The sequence below is a fragment of the Delphinapterus leucas genome, chromosome 11 (assembly GCF_059928025.1).
Source record: "Delphinapterus leucas isolate spDelLeu-1000000601 "Yukka" chromosome 11, BTC_Dleu_Yukka2, whole genome shotgun sequence".
In the NCBI taxonomy this organism is placed as follows: domain Eukaryota; kingdom Metazoa; phylum Chordata; class Mammalia; order Artiodactyla; family Monodontidae; genus Delphinapterus; species Delphinapterus leucas.
In genome coordinates this window covers 95,582,481-95,606,731 of record NC_143139.1, presented here as the reverse complement: position 1 = coordinate 95,606,731, position 24,251 = coordinate 95,582,481, and the positions used below count along the sequence as shown (strand labels likewise).

The 24,251-nt window shown below is 52.1% G+C and overlaps 2 protein-coding genes and 1 pseudogene across 2 annotated transcripts; 1 reads left to right on the top strand and 2 right to left on the bottom strand.

The window, feature by feature from the left end:
* Nucleotides 1–1,000: 1,000 nt before the first annotated feature.
* SMIM45 (small integral membrane protein 45) lies at nt 1,001–1,654 on the bottom strand. The gene has a single exon (XM_089921390.1). The coding sequence runs from the start codon at nt 1,604–1,606 to the stop codon at nt 1,400–1,402; it is 207 nt and encodes a 68-aa protein (XP_089777516.1). The 5' UTR covers nt 1,607–1,654; the 3' UTR covers nt 1,001–1,399.
* Nucleotides 1,655–1,686: 32 nt separating this feature from the next.
* Nucleotides 1,687–3,720, bottom strand: LOC149748082 (uncharacterized; annotated as a pseudogene).
* Nucleotides 3,721–9,862: 6,142 nt separating this feature from the next.
* CENPM (centromere protein M) lies at nt 9,863–23,244 on the top strand. Its single transcript, XM_022597001.2, has 6 exons — nt 9,863–10,020; nt 10,535–10,614; nt 13,485–13,577; nt 16,404–16,483; nt 17,656–17,747; nt 22,467–23,244. The coding sequence occupies exons 1-6, from the start codon at nt 9,964–9,966 to the stop codon at nt 22,605–22,607; spliced, it is 543 nt and encodes a 180-aa protein (XP_022452709.1). The 5' UTR covers nt 9,863–9,963; the 3' UTR covers nt 22,608–23,244.
* Nucleotides 23,245–24,251: the final 1,007 nt, after the last annotated feature.

Sequence of the window (24,251 nt, the reverse complement as noted above, 5' to 3'; positions counted from 1 at the left end):
CCTATGAACTGTACCGTAAGAAAGAAAAACGTTCTATTTGGTTTAAGGCCCTGCCGTTTTGCATCTCTGTGCCTGAATTTATATCCTAACTGGTTCTCTACCCCAGGGAATCCAGTTAGTTAGGGGGGAGGGCACAAGTGCTACTGGTTTCTAGTGGGTAGAACCCAGAGATGCTCATCACCCTACCACACACAGGACAGCCCCCCTACAAAGAATGATCTGGTCCCAAAAGTCAATAGTGCCACTGCTGAGAAACTGCTCTTTCCTCTTGGAGATTCAGTGTTCCCATCCCCCAAATGGGGGATATTGAACTATCATGATTTTTATCAGGACCCAGTGAGATGATAGACATGATCCTACTTTTAGGAAAGGAGACAGTCCTGCAAAGATAGTCATGGAGTCTTTATTATTGAGATAAATTAAGATGGACGCCCCAAAGGAGGGGAGTGAGCAGGTTGCCAATCTATGTCCAAAAAGTAGGCAGTGGTGCTCCACAGAGAAGGAGAGGCTCCAGGGTGGGTTTGGGGCCCCTGGTGCAGTGCAGGACCCGGAGGGGAGGGCAGGAGCTCCTGCCAGTGGCCTCAGCCTTGGGAAAGGGAAGGGATAGGCAAGTCCAGCCGAGGGAGGGGGGTGGGAACTGCTGGTGGTCCCCACACTGCCCACAAAGCTCACCCCATCCCCACCACCTTGAATCCTGCCTGGGGGCCACCCCCCTCACACAAACATGCTTCTCCTCCCCTCCGCACGCCTGACCCCAAACGTTCTCTCTCTCTATCACACACACACACACACACACACACATACACATACCTCCTTCCTCTATGGCCTTGCCCCTTGCACACCCCACCACAAACACTCATCCATGCCAAGCCCGGGTCCAGAGTGGTAGGACTGGGCTGGACTAAGCTGATATCCCTCCAAAGGGGGCCCTTTCCTTGGGTCAGCTTTGAAGCCTGGCCCATGAAGCTGTAGGGTCGATACCATTGGCTGGAGTGGGGAGCTGAGTGTCACCGAGGATCTGGTAGGGAAGTGGGAGATCTGAAGGCTCAGGACAGGCAGGGGCAGCCATGCCTGACGCCGGGTGGAGGGGCAGGAGTGCTGGGCAGCACAAAGGCACTGGGGGGCCGTGGGGCGTCCCCGGAGCTGGGGAGGGCAGGTGTGGGATAAGCTGGCTTGACCTGGAGAGCAAGCCCTGGGCCATCAGCAGCGACATCTCAAGGCACCCAGGTGCCCCACAGCCAGGGTCCTCCCAGAGCCCCTCCTCCTGGGAGGAGCCAGGCTGCGAGGGAGAGCCTGGACGACCAGGGATTCTCCTCCGTCTGCCCCGGGGTCTCCAGGCCGGGCGGGACGGGAGAGGGCATCCGGTTCCCGCCCCCCACCGCCAACAGAGCCGGTCAACTCAGACCTCGGGGCCCCCGAAGGCCAGGTTGTCGCGAACCATCATTGTCTTGCGGAGGTCACGGTCCACCAGGGGGCGCTGCATGCGCCACTTGTGCGCCTCCTGCAAACCGGGCTCGAAGTAGTAGATGCAGGCGCCGAAGCCCACCAGAATGAGGACAGAGATGAACAGGTAAACAGGGACGAACCAGTCCAGGAAGTGCGGCATCGCGGAGGCCTTGGCTGCTGAGACGCGGTCGGTGAGAACCAGCAGAGAGGCTGCTTATCCCACCCACCCTCCCAGAGGGGGACCCGCAGGCTTCACAGAGCCAGGAGGTCGGAGCTTCACCTTACGGCTGGGAAGACGGAGACCCTGGAGAGTGGAGAGCAGTGACTCAGCAGCCCCGGCCCCCTGACCAAGCACACAGCTGCCCTCACCACAGGGGCCCACCCAGCTCCTACTCACCCTTCTACAAGGAAGCTTATAGCTGAGGGCTGGCCCTGGCTCAGTCCCTCAACAGTTTGTGTGCCCTCAGGCAAGTTGCTTAACCTCTCTGGGCCTCAGCATTGTCCCCTGCAGAAGGGGACGCTAACAGAGCCTTGTGGGGATTCAGTGAGGTGACTGACCCCTCAGAGCACTCAGAAAAGGACAGCTGGGGCCATGCCTCCTCTGAGCTGTCCCTCCCGGCTCTGACTGTGCATTTGCAGAGGCTGCCACTTACTAGGCCCCTCACAGATGAGTGGGTCCCCAGCCACCCGTGCATCCTGGCTAGGTGTGGCTTAGTGAAAGCATGGTGAACAACTGCCCATCCCTAGGGGACCTGGTTGATATCAACAGGCTCTGCACAGGCTCCCGAATTCAGGCCCATGCCCCATTTTATAATTATAAGAGTATGGACACAGTGCCAGCCCCAAAAGACTTGGACATTGGTTTCCACACCCGTAAGATGGGAGTAAAAACAGTATCTAGGTCATAGGGCTGTTGTGACTGTTAAAAGAGTTAATTTACGTAAAATGCTCAGAACCAGTGCCTGGCGCTTACCAAGTGCTACATAGTAGTTTGTTCTTAATTCTCTGGGCCTCAGTTTCCTTATCTGGAAAATGGGCATAGAAGTAGGACCCACTTCTTAGGGTCTCTGTGAATGTTTAACAAGACAATGCCTAAGGAGCATTTAGCATCATGCTGCTTGGTGCAGAATCGGCACCCAGTGAATATCAGCTATCGTTATATCCAGTGCACCAGAGGTGGGGAACGCAGGAAAGTGGAAGCTAGCAGGTTTAAGGTGCTTCACAAGTTTTACATACACCCAGACTCTTTAGAATGGCCCAGAGATGCCCACATCTGCTCTCTGCCAACCTTGCCAGCCTCATCTCCCACACTACGTGCCATCACAGGGAACCACTTGTCAATCACCTATGTGCACCTGCATGTTATACAGTCTACATCTTTGCACATGCTTTCATTTTCCTTGGAATGTCCTTTGCATTCATGTTCATGTGGCAAACTCCTATACATACTTCAAAAGCCCCACCACAGGTTATCTCCTCCAGAAATGGAATAAATCAGGGCCCATTTAACCCACCCTCAGCCCCTTCCTGAGGTGGGAGAAAGGGGTAAGGTGAGGAGCCCCACTTCTGCCTGTCAGGCAGGGAGACCACAGTCAGAATGCAGTCACAGACCTTACAGAAGGCCTATGGGGTAGGTGTTACTGTGCACATTTTACAGATGAAGAAACTGAGGCCCAGAGAAGTTCACTAACTAGCCCTGAGTTACCCAATTGAGAAGTGACAGAGCTGGACTCCAACCCCCCAGCGATGTCCTGAGGTTTGATGGGGAAAATACCTGAACGGAATGAAATGAGCAAAGGCCCACCTTGTCTTCTAGGGAGGGAAGAAAGGGGATGCATGGAATGACCGCCAGGGCAGGCTGAAGAGAAGCTCCAGCTTTTCAGACCTCTGTCTTCAAGCTCCAGCTCCTCTTGTCCCTCTACTGCCAGGTGGGTCTACGAGGTGGGCTATGAGGCCAGGGGAGGGAGAGATGCTGCTTCCCAGTCCTGCGTCCACCCAGAGCCCCTCCCCTGCCCTCCAGGGTCCCCACTGGCTGTTCTGAAACACAGTGTCTCAAGGTGCCCTATTCTCCTCATGGAGAAATAAAATGAAGAGTGTGCTAATGGCCCAAAGTCAGGGTTAGAGCAGTGTCCTCCTAACCATCTGTCCTTCTGTAGAGCCAAAGAGAGGGTTCAGAATTGCTTGGTGTGGCCTGGGTTTAGGGGGAGGTGGAGAACGGGACCTACAAGCAGAAAGGCTGCTCCAAACTATCCTGACTGAGGCCAAGTGATTCGTGCCCCCTCCCCTGGCCCCACCCAGGACCCCAGCCTCCTCTGAGCTTAAACATGAGAATGGGGGACTTGGGCAGATCAGAAGCCATTTCAGCTGCAATGCTGTGGGCCTGTGAAGCAGTGTTCAGGGTCTCCCAACCTCTCCAGCCCTGTGAACAAAATCCCAGGCATCCTGGGGCAACTGAGGACCCCAGACCTTCTCCTGGCTTCTCAGAGGACTGGCTTAGCTGAAGCAAAACATTCACTGGCCTTCTGTGTGACCTTGGGCCCCTCCTCACCCTCTCTGAACTTCCAGGGTTCCCTGCACAGTGACGGGGTGGGGGCGGGGGCTATCAGATGATCTATAAGGAATTTTCTAGCCCCCATTCCAGCTAAAGTCCCATCCAGGACAGTGTGAGGGTTGCAGAGCCCCTCTCCCTGCCTCCCAAGCACCACTCAATCCTCCACCCCGACCCCCGTGCCCGCACACCCACCTCAAGACCTGCAGATGCCTGTTCCGAGGGCTCCGGGCTGAGCGCACAGCCTCGGCCTGAGCAGCTCAGCGTCGGCCCGTGGACTCAGTCGCAGCTGCCGTCCCCAGAGATGCTGCCATCTGCAGCCGCCCCGGTGCTGGAAGCAGAGAATGGGTGAGGCCAACGCCCCCTACGGGAGACAGTTTCTCAGGCCCAGGGGCTCTGACTGGGCCAGGAGGGGGCAGTCCTGGGCTAGCTCCGGCAGCCTGTACCTCTCCCTGCCCGTTGGAGACCCTTCTCTCTGCCCCCCACCCTCAGAATAGCGGGAGGTGGGACCTGCCTTAGCCAATCAGCAGCCTGGCAGAGCAAGGGCTTTATCCTCTGTTGCCCTGGCAACCAGCCTTCTCTTCAGGATCCCTTGCACTGTGCACATGGTACAGAGATGACAGGCAGAGCAGGGTTGGATAAATTCGGGACAGGTGGGAGCCACCCAGCAGGCTGCTGCTACTAGACCTAGAGAGGAAGTGGCCCCTACCAAGATAACTAGGAGGATTTGGCGACTTGTCATATGAGGGTAGGGAGAGATTGGGGTCCCTGGCACGTGGGCAGGACACAGAAGCAATGACCAGTAGAGCCAATGAGGGTCATGTGTTATAGAGGGAAGAATCAAGACTGAGATTCTGGACACATTTGTCCAATGCAACATTTACCATATGCCAGACACTGCTTTCAGTGCTTTCCATATTTATGTTAACTCATTTCTTGGTCATCCAAGGTCACATGGCAAAAGTCTCAATGCTAGGGTCGGAGCCCTAGCCTGGGCTGCAGGCCCGCTCGCAGGGGCTGCCCTCCTGGTTCTGCCTCACCAGCCCCGGAGGCCCCCTGGCTGGGATACAGCCTGAGATGGTCGTGGCTCCCGGCCACGGAGCCCTCCCCGCCAGGCCAGGACTGGGCCCCGCATCACTTCATCTGGTCCTCCAGCTGGTTAGTTGTTGAAGCCCACTTTGGGGTTGAGGCAGCTTCGGCTCAGAGACGTGAAGCTGCTTACCCTCTCCTTCTTCAAGGTCACTCAGCTTCTCAGTGACAAAGCCAGGGCGTGTGCGGAGGTGGGCTGGAGGTGAGGGTCTACCTCCCAAGCCTGGGTCCTCCCTCCTATGCTAGAGACAGAGTGTTTGCAAAGTTTCAGAGGCCCAGTGAGCATTCCATAAACAGCAGTGGTTGTCGTCTCAGGAGGAGAGAGCAGCCCCGGAGGCCCACGGGATGGGGAAGAGTCTTCGAGGAACCATCTCCCTGGGGAGTCCATTCCCAGAAACTGAGGATGGGCAGGTGGCAAAGGCTATGGGTCAAATGGCTTTGGGTCTCTGGGTCCCCCACCCTACAGACACCCTGCCATCTGTGGGACCATCTGGGAGTCCTGCAAGTGTCCTCTCCAGCATATGTGGGCCAAGGGGAGTGAGTTTGAGTTTCCAGAGAGATTTTTATTAAGATCTAAGGTACATACAGTAAAATACAAACCTTAAGTGGTGAACGTTTACCTGTGTATACACCTTTGCAGCTGCCACCCAGACCATGTCTAGGATATTTTCATCATCCCAGGCAGTTCCCTCCTGTCTCTTGCCAGTCAGTACCGCCTTCCCAAAGGCACCCACTGATATGATTTCTGTCGCCATAGATTAGTTTTTCCTGTATTTGTATTTCACATAAATGGAATCTTATGGTATATGCTCCTTTGTGTCTGACTTCTGTTGCTGAGCCCAATGCTTTTCTCTGCACTGACGAGGTTGCCTTACCAATGTACCACAGCTTATCTGTTCACCACTGAAGGACATTTGGGGCGTTTCCAGTATTGAACTATGATGAGCAAAGCTGGCAAAGTGCCGTTGAACAGTTTGGAGTGGGAAGGCAGAGAGGAGGTGGGGAGGATGAAAGGGGCACAGAGAAACTTTTGGAGGTAATGGATACGTTCATTATAAATTGATTGTGGTGGTGGCTTCCTGGGTGTATATTTATATCAAAACTTACCAAACTGTACACCTTGAATATGTGTGGCTTATTACGTGTCAATTACACCTTAATAAATCTGTTTTTAAAAGTGATAAACAGGGGACTTCCCTGGTGGCGCAGTGGTTAAGAATCTGCCTGTCTGGGCTTCCCTGGTGGCGCAGTGGTTGAGAGTCCGCCTGCCAATGCAGGGGACACGGGTTCGTGCCCCGGTCCGTGAAGATCCCACATGCCACGGAGCGGCTGGGCCCATGAGCCATGGCCACTGGGCCTGCGCATCCGGAGCCTGTGCTCTGCAACGGGAGAGGCCACAACAGTGAGAGGCCCACGTACCGCAAAAAAAAAAAAAAAAAAAAAGAATCTGCCTGTCAGTGCAGGGGACACGGGTTCGATCCCTGGTCCTGGAAGATCCCACATGCCGTGGAGCAACTAAGCCCGTGCGCCACAACTACTGAGCCTACGTTCTAGAGCCCTTGAACCACAACTACTGGGCCTGTGTGCCACAACTACTGAAGCCCGCGCACCTAGAGCCTGTGCTCCGCAACAAGAGAAGCCACCACAATGAGAAGCCTGCGCACTGCAACGAAGAATAGCCCCTGCTCGCTGCAACTAGAGAAAGCCCTCATGCAGCAACGAAGACCCAACGCAGCCAAAAATAAATAAATAAATTTATTTTAAAAAGTGATCAGCAGCCCTTAGATATTGTTTTAGCCACGTGATTCTTTATTCACAAAAAAGTTTATAGGAAGCTCAATATGTAATAGAGATGAAGCCAGAGCTGCTTCTGTTAAATGGTGGGGTGGGGTTTCTGGGCCTTACATACTCAGCTTCTCCCCTGCCCCTCCCGGTGCCCCTGAGGCATCTCCCCAGGGTTTCGCAGAAGTCAGTTTGAAAAACACTGGCCCAGAGGGTCTCTGATGGCCCTGCAAGTTCTGCGTGTTGATGATACAAGAACCTCCAGGCCTGGGTCTGGGCTTCCTGCCAGTCTCTACACTTCATCACAGTATGGGTCTTACACACAGCTATGTTCTATTGCACTACCTATGCGACAGCCACCAACTCACCTGACCCCTCAGCCAACAGTCACCTCCCCAGCAAAGTGTAATGGGGGCCCCCCAGGGAGCCTTAATGCACCTTCATCTGGGCTCCAGCTGCTTCCCATGCTGGCTGTCACCCACTGTGCTGCCTTTGGCTGTTGTTATCTGTCCGTCCACCACTGAAACCTCTGTGCCTGGGTCACAGTGTCCAGCACCAGGCCTGGCCCAAGGCAGGCACTCAGCACAGGCTGATTGAATGGGCCTCAGCTCAGCCCCTCCTGGACCGTGCTGAGCAGGGTCCCATGTCTTTCCTTGACTCTCTAAGGGCCTCAGTCACCTGGCCCTCGATCAGCTCTCTAGCTTCATCTCCTTCACTCCTCACCCCACCTGCTTCAGCCACTGGCCTCCTTGCTGCTCCTCAGAAGTGTCAGGAATGCCCCCCACTTGGGGTCTTATCACTTGCTGCTCCTTCTGCCTGGATCCTCTTCTTCACTATTTATTTATTTAGCATTTTTCTTTTTTTCCATTTTATTATTTTTTTAACATCTTTATTGGAGTATAATTGCTTTACAATGGTGTGTTAGTGTCTGCTGTATAACAAAGTGAATCAGCTATATGTATACATATATCCCCATAACCCCTCCCTCTTGCATCTCCTCCCACCCTCCCTTCTTCACTATATTTAATTGGCTCCTCTCTCACCGCATCCAGACATCTGCGCAAACATCACCTTCTTAGCTAGGCCTCCCCTGACCTAAAGTACCTCCTCCTACCCATCATGTCCTATCCCCTAGCCCACCTTACTTTATTTTTCCTAGTACTTACTACTACCTGACTGTCAGGGAGTCCACTCCATGCCCCATGCCATGGGGAATCAAAGCACCATCTGTACTGGGGCAGGGGCTCCCTGAAGCCATGTACTTCCTGCTCTTTCTAAGCAAGGTATAACTAGTTTGGTTCGCAGTGAGAAGGATTTAGGTTAGACAAGAAGTATGCCTCTTTTCTCCCAGATGTCACAGTAATGAACACACTGTGAGATCACAGTCCTACTCCCCCATCACACTGAGTTGGTCAGTAATGTCTGATTCATCTGTGTTCCCAGGGTGGGGCATTGGGTCTTCCCTAGGAAATGAATGAATGAATCACTGCTGAGAATAAACAAATGGATGTAAATCGATTCATTCATTCATCAAATATTTCTTGAGCAACTACTATGTACCAGACACTTTTTAAAGTGCTGGACATACAAACTGACAAAATTTTGCCCTCATGTATCTTATGCTCTAGTTGGAGAGACAGACAATGAGCAGATATTATATAACTGTTGGGAGAAGCAATCTGCTGTGGGCTCTGAGTCCCTGCAGGTTCTTGCTGGGCATGCCAAGAAAGCAAGGCTCTGAAAGCTCTTTACCCAGGCCATTTCTAAGGGTTTGTTTTTGCAGCAAGCAACGTTGAGGGTTGGAAAAAGAACAGGAAAAACAAGCAACCGGAAAAAGGACAGGCATGCCTACCACTCACTATAAAAGTGGTGAATTTCTAACCTCTGTGTTCCTCTCCTATAAGGCCATCCACGAGGTGTACAGGCAAACATGATGGGTGGGTCCTTTGCAGGGCTTGCGGGACGTGGGGAAAATGACACAAACAAAGGTAAAGCCACAGCTGCTGCTTTTACCTTGAGTAATAATGTCCTTTGTCCCTTACCCAGGAGTTTCATGTCTTCTGCAGCATCCATGAAAAGGTAACAGACTATCACTAATCAGTAATAAACAGTAACAGTTTATTAGTTTGTAAAATCTCAGGTGCTGCCCAGTTCTAGTCAATATGTGAAGTGCTATTGAGAAAACTGAGCAGAAAAGGGGAGAGAGGGATTATGGGAGGGCTTGCTATTTTAGATAGGGTCGTTAAGAAAGCCCCCTCTGATGAGGTGACATTGCAGCAGAAACCTGAATAAAGTGAGGAAACAAGCCATGTGACTATTTGGGAGGAGAGCATTTCAGCCAGAGGGAACCACAGGGCCAGGGGTCCTAGAGCCGTTGTTAGAGGGAGAAGGGCAGAAGATGAGGCCAGAGAGACTGTCAGGGTCCAGAACCCACAGAGCCTCAAAGGCCCTGTAAGGCATTTGCAATGTACCTGAGTGAGAGAACCATCGATGGGTTTTGACCAGAGAAGTGGCCTGCTCTGATTTCTCTTTTTAAAGGATGACTCCGATTGCTGTGTGGAGAATAGCCAGTAGCCCTGGAGACCAGGGTGGAAGCAGGGAGCCAGTGAGAAGGCTCTTACAGTAGACCTGGTGAGAGAGGAGAGTGGCTTCTCCTGGTGGTGGGGTGGAGGTGGTGAGAAATGGTCGGCTTCTTGCATTTTAAGAATAGAACCTACAGGCTTGCTTACGGATTGATTGTGAGTTGCGGGGAAGAGGAGTCAAGAATGACCCAAGATTTTGTTCTTTGCAGCTGCAAGGATGGAGTCAACTGAGATGGAGAGGATGTGTGAGGGACAGGTTTGGAAGGAATCAAGAGCACCTTGAATGAGCACGAATGTCTTGTCCCGCAGGCAGCACCCTATGTGCCTAGAGACAGCGGTGGAACCTCCCCTCGGAAAAGGCGGTAGTGGTTCCTTTAAGAAGGCCCTACCCCGCCCCCCACGAGGTCCTGCCCAAGCACTGTCACGTGACCCACGATTACGCACAAGGGGTGGGCCACTGGGTGGTTTGAAAGCCCGGCGCGCACCGCACGAGCGGCGGTTCGGCCTGTCCCTGGGATGTCGGTGTTGCGGCCGCTGGACAAACTGCCTGGCCTGAACACGGCCACCATCTTGGTAGGCGTCAGCAGCCCAGATTCTGCCGCCCGCCTTTCCTCCCGGGCTGTGCCTCAGCCGCCAGGTCCCCTGCGCTCTCTGAGGTGCTGGCGTGGGCTATTCTGGCTGGGGTGTGGTGGGCCGGAGAGCCACACTCTAAACCAATCGGAGTAGCCGCCCTTCTGAGGCTGAGGGACGTCCCCACCAATAAGTGCGCAGTTTCTGATTGGTGGGGCGGCTGGGCGGGGCGACCGCGCGCAGGGCGGGGTGCCGGGTGTCCAAAACTCGGTTTTCCCGCGTAGAGGCATCGGACCTCCGGGAGAGACGAGACCTTTCCAGGAAGGGTCCGGGGAGGTAGTGAGTGCTTTCCGGACAGGACCGGAGAGGGTGCAAACCTCGGGCCCTCTGCCGGAGTCCTCTCGGTAAAAGGGTGCCTCGCGCGCTGGAGCCAGAATCTTGGGTTCGCGGCAGTCCGGGCCCTCCAGCGGGACTGCTGTGTCCAGGCATCAGTCGGTCGCCTTCTCTCTCTGGGCAGCTGGTGGGCACGGAGGATGCTCTTCTGCAGCAGCTGGCCGAAGCGATGCTCAAGGAGGATTGCACATCGGAGCTGAAGGTGTAAGTAGCCTTATGCTGGGGGTGTCCGATCGCTGGCCTGGGCTCAAGGAAGAGCGGGGTTGGCTGTAGGGGGACCACCAGAGAGGCGGTCACAGGTGGAGCCGGTTGACCAACCCCTCAGAGACTCCGTCCTAACGCGTGATCTGTCCCCGTCCAAAGGCATCCTCCATCACTGTCACACAGTTTTTCTGTTTTCCTCTAGAACTTGTCACTATAAGAAGTTGCCATGTTTCTTTACTTGTTTCCAGTCTGCCACCCCTAGGGACCCCAAGGTCAGCCCCTTGAGGGCAGGGACTTTGACTTTTGCTCATTGATGAATCCCCAGTGCCTTGAGCAATACTTGGCACAGAGTACATGCTCAGATAACCCCCAAATTTGGAGAAAAAGTAACTAAAGTATATTTTGTTTTCCTTTTTCTAACTGAGAGGGAGTAGAAACAGCTGCTGGCAGGAGTCAAGTGACTGAATACATGTGGGTGTCATTCTCCCTGATAGAAAGATTATGTTCCCTTATTCTACCTAGTATGGGGCATTTCCAATTCCCACAGAGGAAATACCCTCTAGATTTGGATCATTCTCCTTCAACGTAATCTTTCCCTCAAAATAAAGATTGTTCATATGTCCATCTGTGCTCTACCTATGTTGCCAGGCTCTTTGGCTATAGAACACCAAACACAATAACCAATAATCTCAAACCCATAGCTCAGAAATTGGAAAGGATAAAAAAAAAATTAATTTGGGACTTCCCTGGTGGTCCAGTGGTTGGAACTTTGCGCTTCCGCTGCAGGGGGCACGAGTTTGATCCCTGGTCCAGGAACTAAGATCCCGAATGCCATGGGGCAAGGCCCCCCCCAAAAAAAAGTCAAAAAAATTAATTTAATTAGCATCAGAGTAAATGGAAAACGTGGATAAAATTGCATACATTCAGCAAGATGGAAACCATTGGCAAAAAAGAGTCACATGACATGCAAAAAATCTGATGAAGAGCCCACTCTGGGAAAAGGGGAAGAAAGCTCCTTTTTGAGTGCTCTGTGCCATTGAGGAATTTAATAGGAACATGAATTTTTTAAAGAAGCGTTCAAAGACCAAATAATAACACAACAGAATGAGAGGAAAAGGGAGGTTGCAGAGCTAAGGACAAAAAAGGTGAAAAATAATACCATATGAGATCTATCTAATAAATACATAGAAACAGCAAGGATCAGAGTAGATGTGGTTAAAGACTTAATTATTTACAAAGAAGAAAAATTTGAGAAAATTACAGCAAAAGTATTTGAAGTGTAGTAGAAGAAGACTTCCCTGGAATGAGTGAAGAGTTGAATTTGTCCATTAAAAAGGGTACATATATCTTGTTCCAGGAAAAATGGACAATTATTTACTTCCGAAGTAAATAATTCTTCAGACTTTTAGGCAGGAGAAGCAACTCACCCATATGGTCATCTGTTCATTCTGTTGTCAAGTATTTTCGGCTCTCTGCATTTGTAGTATTTGGCAGGAACTAGGTTTGACCTTTTGTGGTTATGTGGAGCCACGTGACTAGTTCTGGCCAATGAGTTGTGAGCAAAAATGATTGTCTCTTTATTGCTGAAGCATTTAGTTGCCAGTGAGAGACCTTCCTCAGTACCCTTTGTCTCTCTCATGTTCTAGAGTGGCAACTTCATTAGCTGAGGTCCGAAGTTATGGTTAGAGCAAAATATAAATGTATATAATAATACCATTAATAATAGCAATATAAATTACATTTGTAAGTTTTGTCCAAATGGTAAGGTAGATTATAAGAATGCTAATTTTCTCACTTTTCTTAATAATAGAGAATCAATCCCATATAGGTAGAATCAAAACTGTTAAAAATGATACCAACTTACTCATTTATTTTTTTAATTGGGTTCTTTGAGGAAATAATTTCTTGTGATTAAAAAATAATTTATCCAAAGTTCATCTTTTTTTTCAGTTCTACTTTAGTTATTTTGCTTCCACTAAATTCAGATAAAATTAATACTATTATCCTATTTTTATTTATTTTTATTTTTTATTTTTTGGCTGCACCATGCCCCTTGCGGGTTCTTAGTTCCCCGACCAGGGATTGAACCTGGGCCATGGCAGTGAAAGCGCTACATCCTAACCACTGGACTGCCAGGGAACTCCCTCCTATTTTTCAATTACATCTACTGTATTCTAGTGTCTGAATGTGTATACATTGTGTACATGGAGAGATGTTTAGAAAAATGTTCTAATGTTAATAGTAGTTATTTCTAGGTAACTGAACTTTTAGGAGTATGTGTTTCTTTTTTAACTTTTGTGTTTTGTATACTTTTTGGTATTCTTAAATTATAAGCTGAGGGGTGGGGGGAAGATGAGTAATAGTCATATGTGGAAATGGGCAGAAGTAGAGGATTCAAAAAAACCCTTCAGGTGGGTATTTGACAATCCGAGACTAAGTCCAGACAAGAATGATGAGGGTGACTTGCCCAAGGTCACATAGCTGATAATTGGCAGACCTGGGATTTGGGGCCACTTCTGTCTTACTCCAAAGAGCTTCAATCTTAACACCTGAACTTCACAGTCCAACACCCTCCCCCGCTTCTGAGCCTGGTCTCCCTCCCAGCATGCAGTGTAGATGTCTAGCCTCATGCCATCTTATATCCAAAACTCCCTCTTGCCAAGGCAGTTACTAAACTTTCTAGCAGGGAGAGTAGAGCAGGAGTCATCTGGATAGGACCAGCTCTGCCCTGCCCCTGTGCTCACCTGAAAAGTCTTGCTTCAGGTGAATAGGAGAGGAGCTCTTGACAGCCTCTTCCCTGTGACGGGCGGCATGTGAACAGTCATTGTGATGTGGGTACGTATTTAGTCCTGCAATTTCTTGTTTTTCAGCCACTTGGCAAAGTCCCTCCCTCTGCCCTCCAATGTGAATCGGCCCCGAATTGACTTGATTGTGTTCGTGGTCAACCTTCACAGCAAACACAGGTGAGAGCCAGAGGATGGGGGCTGCCAGGCTCAGGTAGACCTGGCGCGGGGATGTGCTGGGACAGTGGCCTCACTTGTGACCTGGCGCGGGGATGTGCTGGGACAGTGGCCTCACTTGTGATGGGAAGGAGAGGAGACAGGGAGAGGCTGCCTGGGGTTAACTTAGACGGCGAGGAGTGGGGAGCCAGTGGCCAATGCAAGATGTTTAAAAGACACTGATAAATGCCAGCAGTGTCATCTGTCATTTGGCTCTCTGAGGCCTACTGTGTATCCCTGACAGCAGGCACAGACATGAATGAAACAGACCCTGTCCTCAAGGTCCATTAGGGGAGGAGGCTAGACTTTTGAACAGACAGTTACAGTACCTGCGATGGGTACTGTAAAAAGAAGGAAGCATGGGGCTGTGAGAGCCCAAACAAGACCTGACTCTCAGGACTTAGGTCAGGCTAGACTTCCCGGTGGAGGTGACATTTAAGTAGACACCTGAGAGATGACGAGAAATTAGCCAGGGAAAGATGAAAGTGAGCAGAATGTTCCAGGTGGAGGGTTAATGTAAAGGGCAGGAGGAGTGTAGTGTGTTCGAAGGACTGTCGAGGCCTGTGCAGCGTCAGAGCCAGTCTAGCGTGGGGCCGTGGCAGTGGCAGCATGGGTGGTGTTGATGCTGGTGGCCTGATCCGGTCTCCCTATGGTGCTGGCAACCCTGGGGACAGGACTGCAGCCAGCCTAGGGAGTACAGAAGAAAGGTCTGCCCTCTCCCTCCTGGGTGACAGCAGGCTAAGAGCAGGACACAGGGTCCAGCACAGAAACCAAGGCAGATACCTGGGCCTGTGGTAGGGATCAAGAGAAGGATGTGGTGGAAACACCTGGGAATCCAGTGGCATAGAGACACCAGATACCTGTAGCATCAGGACCAAGTCCAGACCGCATTACCTGACCGGTTGGAACCAGTCAGCGGTGACTTAGGCCCAGGTGAGGCTGAGATCTGCCATGGTTGCCAGAAGGCCCTGGCTCAGCAGATCTGTTGCTCTTTGGGTGAGATCTCTCTCTTCACCAGAAGGGACACTGGCCCAAGTCTTTGGAGAGATCCTGCTTCACAGCCACACTTAGGGGCAGGGCCGCTGTTGCTGTTGGCCTCAGGCTGTGTTCATTCAGGCTGAAGCCTGACCTTTGAGATGGCTTTTTGGCCAGGAGACCACAGGTTCCTTCATCAGTCCCTGGACACGAGTGAATGAAAGCCTCAACCCAGAAGGTCAGGGTGCTGTTGCTTAAAGGAAAAGAGTGTTTTCATATGATTGATATGACTTAAAATCACTGTAATCTTATTGGAAAGCAATTCAGCAATACTTATCTACACTTAAAAAAGACACGTACTGTGACCCAGCCATTCCACTTCTAGCATCTGTCCTACAGAAACGTTTGCTTGGATATGTAAGGACCTGTGGGAAAGAAAATTCATGCAGCATCTTTCGTAACGGTGAACAACAGGAGACCGTTTAAATGTCCATCACAGGGAAAGTAGTTTGTGGTACTGTATGGTCATTCCAAAGAATGTAACAGAGTTGTCGAACCCAGTTAGACCCAACTAGATTCTGGTACATATCACTGTCTGTATTTGCATATGAAAAATATTCCAGAAGAATTACACCCCCAACCGTCAGCAGCAGTTACCTCTGGGGAGTTGAAACGGAAGGTGGTGCTGGAGGTGGGGACTTTTACTTTTTACTTATACACCCGTATTTACTGTTTGATTATATTACGAACTTGAGTCACTTTGTAATTAAAAGTAGTTTGGGAAATTCCCTGGCGGTCCAGTGGTTAGGACTCCTCGCTCTCACTGCCGAGGGCCCACGTTCATCCCTGGTCGGGGAGCTAAGATCCCACAAGCCGCGTGGAGTAGCCAGAAACAGAACTACCATCGGACCCAGCAATGCCACTACTGGGCATATACCCTGAGGAAACCATAACTCAAAAAGAGACATGTACCACAGTGTTCATTGCAGCACTATTTACAATAGCCGGGTCATGGAAGCAACCTAAATGCCCATCGACAGGTGAATGGATAAAGAAGATGTGGCACAAATATGCAATGGAATATTACTCAGGCATAAAAGGGGACGAAATTGGGTCATTTGTGGAGACGTGGATGAATCTAGAGACTGTCATACAGAGTGAAGTAAGTCAGAGAGAAACAAATATTGTATATTAACACATATATGTGGAATCTAGAAAAATGGTACAGATGAACCAGTTTGCAGGGCAGAAATAGACACACAGATGTAGAGAACAGACGTATGTACACCAAGGGGGAAAAGTGCCGGGGTGGGAGGGGGGTGGTGGGATGAATTGGGAGATTGGGATTGACATGTATACACTGATGTGTATAAAATGGATGATTAATAAGAACCTGCTGTATAAAAAAATAAATTAAATTAAATTTTTAAAAATGTAGGGTTTCCCTGGTGGTGCAGTGGTTGAGAGCCCGCCTGCTGATGCAGGGGACACGGGTTCGTGCCCCGGTCCGGGAAGAGACCACATGCCGCGGAGCGGCTGGGCCCGTGAGCCGTGGCCGCTGATCCTGCGCGTCCAGAGCCTGTGCTCCACAACGGGAGAGACCACAGCAGTGAGAGGGCCGCGTACCGCAAAAAAAAAAAAAAAAAAAAAAAAATGTAGTTTAAAGATATGAAAGGACAAAGTATTCCTCTAGGGCTGTTTCCTGTCACCCTCCTCTCGTTCTCTGGCCTCTCTGGGAGCAGAAGCGGGGCGGCTTCTGCTTTCTCTGTTGTGAGGTTTGTCCTCTGCTTTGTTCTCTTGCCCTGGCCACTGCAGCCTCCGGAATGTTGAGGAGTCCCTGCACCATGTGGATGCCACCTTCTTCCTGGGGAAGGTGAGCTTCCTCGCCACAGGCGGTAAGTGCATCCCTCCCCTGCCGCTCACCCCCTCCCTCGCCAACCCAGGGCAGGCTGCGGCTGGGCCTGTGGTGGACTCCTTGCAAAGGCAGCCTGGGTGATGGAAAACACATGCATTTTGGAATCTGATGTTGTCAGTCTTTATAAAGCAAATCTGAGCTGATCAGTCTGCCAAGTTAATTCCGCTGAGATAACGGCTTAGAGGTGCCTAGTGGCTCTCTGTGGCTTTCAGAGTAAAATCCAGACTCCTGTAAAGGCACAAAGTATTTTGCAGTTTGGCCCCTGCCTTCCTGTCTTATCTCCTGTTACTCTTCCCTTCTTTGGCTCAGCTTATAGTTCTCTGAAACTTGGTAATATTAACAGTGGAAATAATAATAGCTACCCTATATCGAGCACTCACAATAGACCAGACACTGTCCTAAGTGCTTTGTTTCTATATTACTTGATCTTCACAAGAGGTGCTACTGTAGTAGGTACTATTTTCTCTGTTTTGTAGCAGAGGAAACTGTGGTCACGAGGTTAGGTAACTTGCCCAAGGCCCCGCAGCTGCGCAGTGGTAGAGCAGAGATTCACACGTAGAGAGTCATATTCCAGAGCCCATGCCTTTAATGATTGTACCATGTGGCTTCTCTCAAATACTTTTTCCTCTTCTTTATCTCGCTAACCCCTATTTTCTGCCTCCTGGGGGACCTGACCAGCCCTGCAGTCTGGGCCCTCAGTGTATCCATCCCACACATGCCTCTGTCAGAGACTCCTAACCCTTCTGCCTACACTGACGGTGTGCCTGCCCCGCCAGCGGCACTTCAAGTTCCTTGCAGGAAGGGCCTGGCGCAGATTTTTCTCAGTAAGCACTGGTGGATAAATGGACACCAGGTCACTTCCGTGTATTCATTCATTGAATCTCCATAGTAACTCAGCAGGGTAGGGGTCGTTACTATCCTCATTTCACAGATGAGGAAATTCGTGGTTTTATTGAGCACTCTCTCCAAGCTCCTTCAGCCTATTTTCTGATCTGATGATCTTGACTGCCCTGAAAAGAAAGTAGAACAGGATTGTCACCCCACTGACTAGTAAGAAACTGAGGCCCAGAGAGGGGAAATGAACTACTTGGCCCAGTGCTTCCTAGATTACAGTCATGAAGGTAGAGATTACAGGCCGTGGCTTCTTTGCAGCTGGGCAGGAGAGCCACTGCAGCATTCACCGGAACACCGTCATGAAGCTGGCCCACACCTACCGGAGCCCCCTGCTCTTCTGTGACCTGGAGGTGAGGACCCCGAGCACGCGGGTTGAGGGATGGGGCAGTCAGCACACAGGGGCCGTGGCAGGGGTGCTTCTTGGAGGCTTGCTGAGTACCCTGGTGAAGGGGGTCCTGATGTGGAGACAAGATCCTCGTTTGAACCCTGGCTATTCTGCTTGGTGTCCTTGGGTGGGTCACCGTAAGCCTTGGGTGGGTCACCGAAAGCCTTGGGTTCGCACATGTAAAGTAGGGTGATGCTCCTTGTACATCTTGAGCTCTGCTCATACACCAGGCGCCATCACCTCTTGCTTTTGCGTCGTTCTCTCTACTCGTAACTAAGTCTTGTGTGTGTGCCTGTGGGTCCATGTTAATATCTCACTTCCCTGCTGGGGTTAAGTGCTGTGAGGTCAGGCATCTTGTCTGCCTCATTAACCAGCAGTGAAGGTGCCCAGTGTCCCCCTTACATCTCTGGATTGCAGACCTTGTCTGGTCCCATCCTGGGGCAGGGGGTCTAGCAGGCAGCAGAAGGGGAGGCTGGGTAGGTGGGCAGGTGGTTGGATGGATACATGTGATATTAGTTCTGCCCTGACTTGCTTCTGTGGGTGTTTCTCACGAGGTGAATGCTCATTGTGGGGTCAGCGCAGCAGATTTCTATTTTGCTGTTGAATTTTGCTCTTCAGCCTCTCTTTGTGCGGTACGGAACCTGATGACTTTTTGCTAAAGGGTCCTCAGCAGGAGTTGATGCTGCTGCCTCTGGGCTCCCAGGGCCTGGGCTGCCCCACCCGCACGCCAGACCTGCTCAGTTGGTTTTGAGATTCGTTTTAAAGATTTGTGTTTCTGCTCTGTTCTGGGTCTTGCACCTGTTCCCAAAAGCAAAGTGATGTCGTAAGAGGGAACTGAGTCAGTATGTGGTCCCTCATCACCAAGGGTTCTTACTCTGGGGTCTGTGGACCCCTCTGGTCGGAAGGGAGAACAATTCAGGGGATTTGTGGACCTGGACGAGGAAAAAAAATTACTTCTTGTTTTCACTAACCTCTAAAAGAAATTTATCATTGTGAATGTAGGCAAGAGATGTCAGTAGTATTAGCAGAACCTGTGACTGTTAGCAATAGAAGCGGCGGACGTTGCCATGTCGCATGGGGATTGGGGCAGATCTCATTACTACTCCGACACTGCAGAAGTCATTAGACCTGCCCTAGATCTCATTCAGCGCATCGGTTAAGATGTACAAATTTGTGTTTCACATTTGATGACTATTTTAAGAACCTCGACTAGACCGATGCTCTGATCTCACAGGTAGGACCTGAGGCCCGGGGCACCCCTGAGGAGCCTGTCCCTGCAGGCTTTCCTCACAACAGGAGAGGCAAGACGTACTCACAGTCACACAGCTAGGAAGTCAGCGGAAGAGCCAGGTTGGCGTGCAGCTGTCCCTTTCCTGTCTTAGCGGGCTGACTGTGTGGCTTTGAACAAGTCGACCCACCTCCAACACACACACACACACACACACACACACACATGCACACGCACATGCACACAGCCTGCCTTCTCTTGGCTCTGAAGGGGAATCGCCATCTTTGCTCCACAGCAGAGGTGCGCGTGGTACTGCAGTTCTGTGTGTGGTCATGAGGTGGCAGGCTGTACCAGGTCCTGGGTTGTCCTCTAGCCTGAGAACTTCTCTCAAAAAAGGTCTGGGGCCGACTTTCTATTTCCAGCCAGCAGCAGCCCTGCTGAGAACCTAGACCTGGCATTCTCTCATACAAAGCACCCAGTGTTTGGACGGTCAGCACTCCTCGTACCGCTGTTGTCCTGTTCAGGGCACACTCCCCCGCTTAATCGACTTGGAGCCTCACCATGTTCTGAGGCCTTTGCGTGGCAGGAATTATTAGCCCCGTTTTACATATGAGGAAACACCCAGGGAGGTGTGGGATTCGCCCAGTGAAATTATTTCCCAGCTCCGCTGATCGGGCCCTGTGCTGGTCCCTGAGAACACAAATGCCTCAGATATTGGCCCTGCCTCTCAGAATCAAGCAAAATAGACCGACATGTAACATACGCAGCAGGAGAAGGATTTGCAGAGCTTTGGAAGCCTGGCAGTGGAATTCAGTCCTTCCTTCCTGTAGGTGACGGGGCGTCATGATAGGGTCAGAAGTGGGATTTGCGGGCCACGTCTCTGGAGTATGATGTGTGGATGGGAGGAGGCCTGGCCACAGGCAGGAGGCCTCGGGACGAGGCTGCTGCGGGAAGCAGACTGTGGAGTCCAAGTGAGAGCAGCAGCAGTTTGGAGGGACAGTTCAGAGGCAGAGGCCACAGAGCTCAGAGGACTTATTCAGCAAGTATTTCTGGACTTCCTTGGTGGCGCAGTGGTTAAGACTCCACCTGCCAATGCAGGGGACACAGGTTCGAGCCCTGGTCCGGGAGGATCCCACATGCCGCAGAGCAACTAAGCCCATGTGCCACAACTACTGAGCCTGCGCTCTAGAGCCCGCGAGCCACAACTACTGAAGCCCGCGTGCCACAACTACTGAAGCCCACGAGCCACAACTACTGAAGCCCACGTGCCTAGAGCCCATGCTTTGCAACAAGAGAAGCCACCGCAATGAGAAGCCCGCGCACCGCAACGAAGAGTAGCCCCCGCTCGCCACAACTAGAGAAAGCCCGCGCACAGCAACGAAGACCCAATGCAGCCAAAATAAATACATTAATTAAAAAAAAAATAAAACAAGTATTTCTTACATAACCTACAGTGCGCTGAGCATTGTTCTAGGCACTAGGGAAGCAGCATAAAGCAGAACAGTTTTAAAACTCCCAATTCTGTTCTAGTGGAGGAAACAAAGTGAGGAAGTAGAATGTATGGCGTGTTAGAGAATGGATGTGACCTGTCAGGTGGTGGTAAAGTGGCAAGATTTACATAGGGGTTGAAGGGGCTCACTAAAAAAAATGACCTGTAAGTAAAGACTTGAAGGAAGGCGCCATGGAGTCTCCTGGTGGAAAGGCCCACTAGGTTGGAGAAACAGCAAGTGCAAAGGCCCTGAGTTTGGAACTTGCCTGCTGTGTTCAAGGTCCACAGGGAGGCATGGGTGGCTGGAGCAGAGCTGTGAGAGACGAGTCAGAGTGACCGTGGGGCTTTGTGGGTCGTAGGACAGGTGGTGGCTTTCACTCTGAGTTAGACTGGAGCAATGGAAAGTGTGGGGCTGGGCGGGGGGAACACAGCCTGACTCGGGTTTTAAGTGGGTCCCTGCAACTGTTGGGAGGAGAGTGGACTGAAGGGAAACAGGGGCAGAAAGAAGGAGATGGGCCTGGGGACTGTGTCTGGAAGAGTTAAGAGTGGCCTGGGCTCAGTGGTGTCTGGGGAAGAGGGAGATGAGATGGTCTGTGATGCTGGGTGTTTCCAGGGCGGGGCCGACAGATGTGCTGATGGCCTGGATGTGAGACAGGAGAGGAAGAAGAGTCAAGGTCGACTCTGGAGTTTTCAGCCTGAGCAGCTGGAAGGATGGGGTTGCCTGTGGCTGAGATGGGGGGCGACTGCAGTTTGGGGGGACTCCCAGGAGCTCCGTCTTGGGCAGACTAAGACTGAGGAGTCTGTTAGATGTCTACACAGAAACCAAGCAGGCAGCGGCACGTGTGTGTCTCACATTCAGAGGAAAGGTCTGGAGATGCAGTTTGGGCAACCTCAGCAATTAGATGGTTTGAAGGTCACGGAGCTGGATGAGATCACCTGCGGACCGAGTGTGGGGGAAAGAGATGCAAAGGCCAAGCCCTGGGACCCTCAGCAGTTAGATGTCACACAGAGGAGGGAGCAGCCTGTGGGGTGAGAGGAGAAGCCGCGGACGGTGGGGTCCTGGGAGCCAGGTGGAAAAGACTCGTCAAGGGGAGGGAGCAGCCGCGTCAGATTCTGCTGAGAGGAGACTCAGTACGGATGAGGCCATGTGATGAGGACTGACGTAGCCTCTGGATTTAAAACCCAGGATGTCGTGGGTGGCAAATGGTGGCGGACCTGGGGATGCCTGATCACTAGCTTGGGTGACTGGGTGGATGGTGGCACCCTTTCCCCAGTTAGAGAGGGAACAGGGGAAGGGAGAGATGCTTCTGAGGCCACCTGTTGGTCAGGGGAGAACATCTGAGCATCACTGTTTATTCCTCAACATTTGTAATGAGCACCTCATCTGCCCGCACCATCTGATGCCAGGCCCTAGGACAGTCTTGTCACCCCTGCCTAATCCCACGGCTCCTCTGGGCCCACCAGCCCTTCAGAGGCCCTGATATAGGAACCGTCTGTTGACAGTGCCTCCCTGTCCTCAGAAAGGGCCGCTCTCTACCCACCTCTCCTTTCTACCCCTGTGAGCGTCTTTCTCAGACAGATCCCAGGTAGGGAAGCCTTTGGGGCCTACTGTACCCCGGTGTTGGTTGGGACTAGCCCTGGTTCAGATGCCAGCTCTGCAGGCACTAACTGTGTGCCTCTGGACAGTTGGCCTAACCTCGCCAGCGCAGCTTGCGGGGCCTTCATTTCTTCTGGAGCAAGGGTCATCGCCTCTGGTATCCCTGGAGGGTGTTTGAAGGATTCGGTAAACTAAGGTGGTTGGAAACGGCTCGGCGAGGTGTGGCGCGGACAAGGGCGTGGCCATGCTGGGCAGCGGTGCCCTGAGCTGTCCCCACATCTCAGCACCCCGCTCCCCTGGGCAGCCCGCGGAGCTGCTCCACGTGAGAGGAGCAGGCCCCTCACCGCCGTTCTCTGCTCTTCCTCTGCAGATAGAAGACTTTCGAGCCACCATGGCGCAGCGCCTGGTCCGCATGCTGCAGATCTGCGCCGGCCATGTGCCCAGCGTCTCGGCCCTGAACCTGCTGTCCCTGCTGCAGAGCTCTGAGAACCCCTCCCTGGAGGACCTGTGAGGGCCACCAGCCCCCGGGCTGCCCCTCCCCAGGGCTTGGTGCCCGGCTCAGTAAACAGTCACTGTTGCCGGGGCTTGACAGGCCGGGGTCAGCAGACAGTTCCCGCAGGGCCCAAAGTCCTCGAGCTCCAGCAGCACCGTGCTGGGGGCAGGGGGTGGGGAGGGAGCCCAGCTGGTGGGACTGCAGCCCCCCTCCCCCTCCCACGCTCACTCCAGCAGAGCCCCAGGTCTTCGTCCATCTGACATGTTCTCTCTCCACTTAAGACTTCAACTGAACAAAGGGTCCGTGGCTAAAAAAAGTTTGAAAATCACTGGTCTCGTCCACCACTCTGATTTTGCAGGTGAGCAAACTGACTCAGAACAATTAGGAGTCGGGTAGGGGGAGCTTGGACTCTGTGAGCCCAGTCTGACTCTGCATCCTGGCGTTGCCATGCCTGGTTATAGGACCTGGTTGTTGCCTCTTGGGGCCTCAGTTTCCCCAGGTGTGAAATGGAGATTGTTCTGCCTACCCTGTTGTGTCGTGAGGCTTGTATGACGTGGTGGAGGTGAAGTGCCTGAGGCTGTATTACTCTTGCGCTTGTCTGAGCGCCTGATGTATTTCATAATAAACGTGTTAATGCTGACACAGGGCCAGGTAAGCACTCAGTGAACAGTTATTTGAACTATTATTTGAAATCACACAGAGCTAAGTTCAAAACCTGGTGCACATCCAGGAATTACACTGTGAAGCCTTAAGGTTGTGAGAATCCAGTGAGAGAATCTGAGGGCTGCTTTCTGGGGTGGCAGCAAGAGATTGTGCCATGACCATTGCTTTCCTTCTCCTTTGGGTCTCATTAGAATTTGTGGAAGTGCCGGGATTAGAATCCAGAAACCCTGGCAGCCAGATCTGGGCTCCGGCTGCTCCCCCGTGGCCGGCTGGGCACGCATGTGAGAGCTTGGGGGTGAAGAGGAGGCCTGGTGGGAGATGCCTCAGGAGGAGAGCCAGGTCCTGGCTACCTTGGAGCGTGACAGCGCCCTCCCAACCCCGCCCCCCTGCTTGTGCCCCGGCCTGTCCTCCATCCTCAGGCCTCAGGACCGACCGGCCCTGCTTGATGCCTTGGACGGTGCCAGCACTGCAGGGCCTCTGCTTTGACGTCACCATGGCAGCCGCAGCTCATGCTCTCCACCGAAGGATGGGCCAACCTGAAACTCGGTGCAGGCGTCATAAGGGTAGGGCCCGCCTTTCTCCAGGCGTCATAAGGGTAGGGCCCGCCTTTCTCCTCTCCTTGGGTTCCTTCCAGACCTGGCCCAGCGCCCGACCCCTCGTGCGTGCTCGGTAAGCTTTGCAGATGCCTGGCTGTCTTCCAGGGAGCCCCCTCAGCCCACCGAGAACCTCAGCTGCCAGCTGTGGAGACTCGGTTCAGGTCCCAGACGTCACCCACCCGACGTCGCAGAGCTTCACACTTCACAGAGCCCTTCTCACACAGTCGCTCCTGCCACCCTCCCCGCAGACCTGTGAGGTTGACAGTGTTTCCGCATTTCAGTTAATGAAACTGAGACTGTTGTCATCAGAGGCTTATCCACAGTCGCACAGCTAATCGGAGGCAGAGACAACCTCTGGCCCCAATTCTCTGCTTTTTCTCTCTGGTTGTTCTCTTAGGCACCT

Bases quoted from the DNA above. Each gene is read 5' to 3' on its own strand.
- SMIM45 (XM_089921390.1), bottom strand. From the start codon at position 1,606: ATGCCGCACTTCCTGGACTGGTTCGTCCCTGTTTACCTGTTCATCTCT.
- CENPM (XM_022597001.2), top strand. From the start codon at position 9,964: ATGTCGGTGTTGCGGCCGCTGGACAAACTGCCTGGCCTGAACACGGCC. The intron at 13,578-16,403 runs GTGAGAGCCAGA...TGGCCACTGCAG, and splicing joins AACCTTCACAGCAAACACAG to CCTCCGGAATGTTGAGGAGT. The intron at 17,748-22,466 runs GTGAGGACCCCG...CTTCCTCTGCAG, and splicing joins TGCTCTTCTGTGACCTGGAG to ATAGAAGACTTTCGAGCCAC.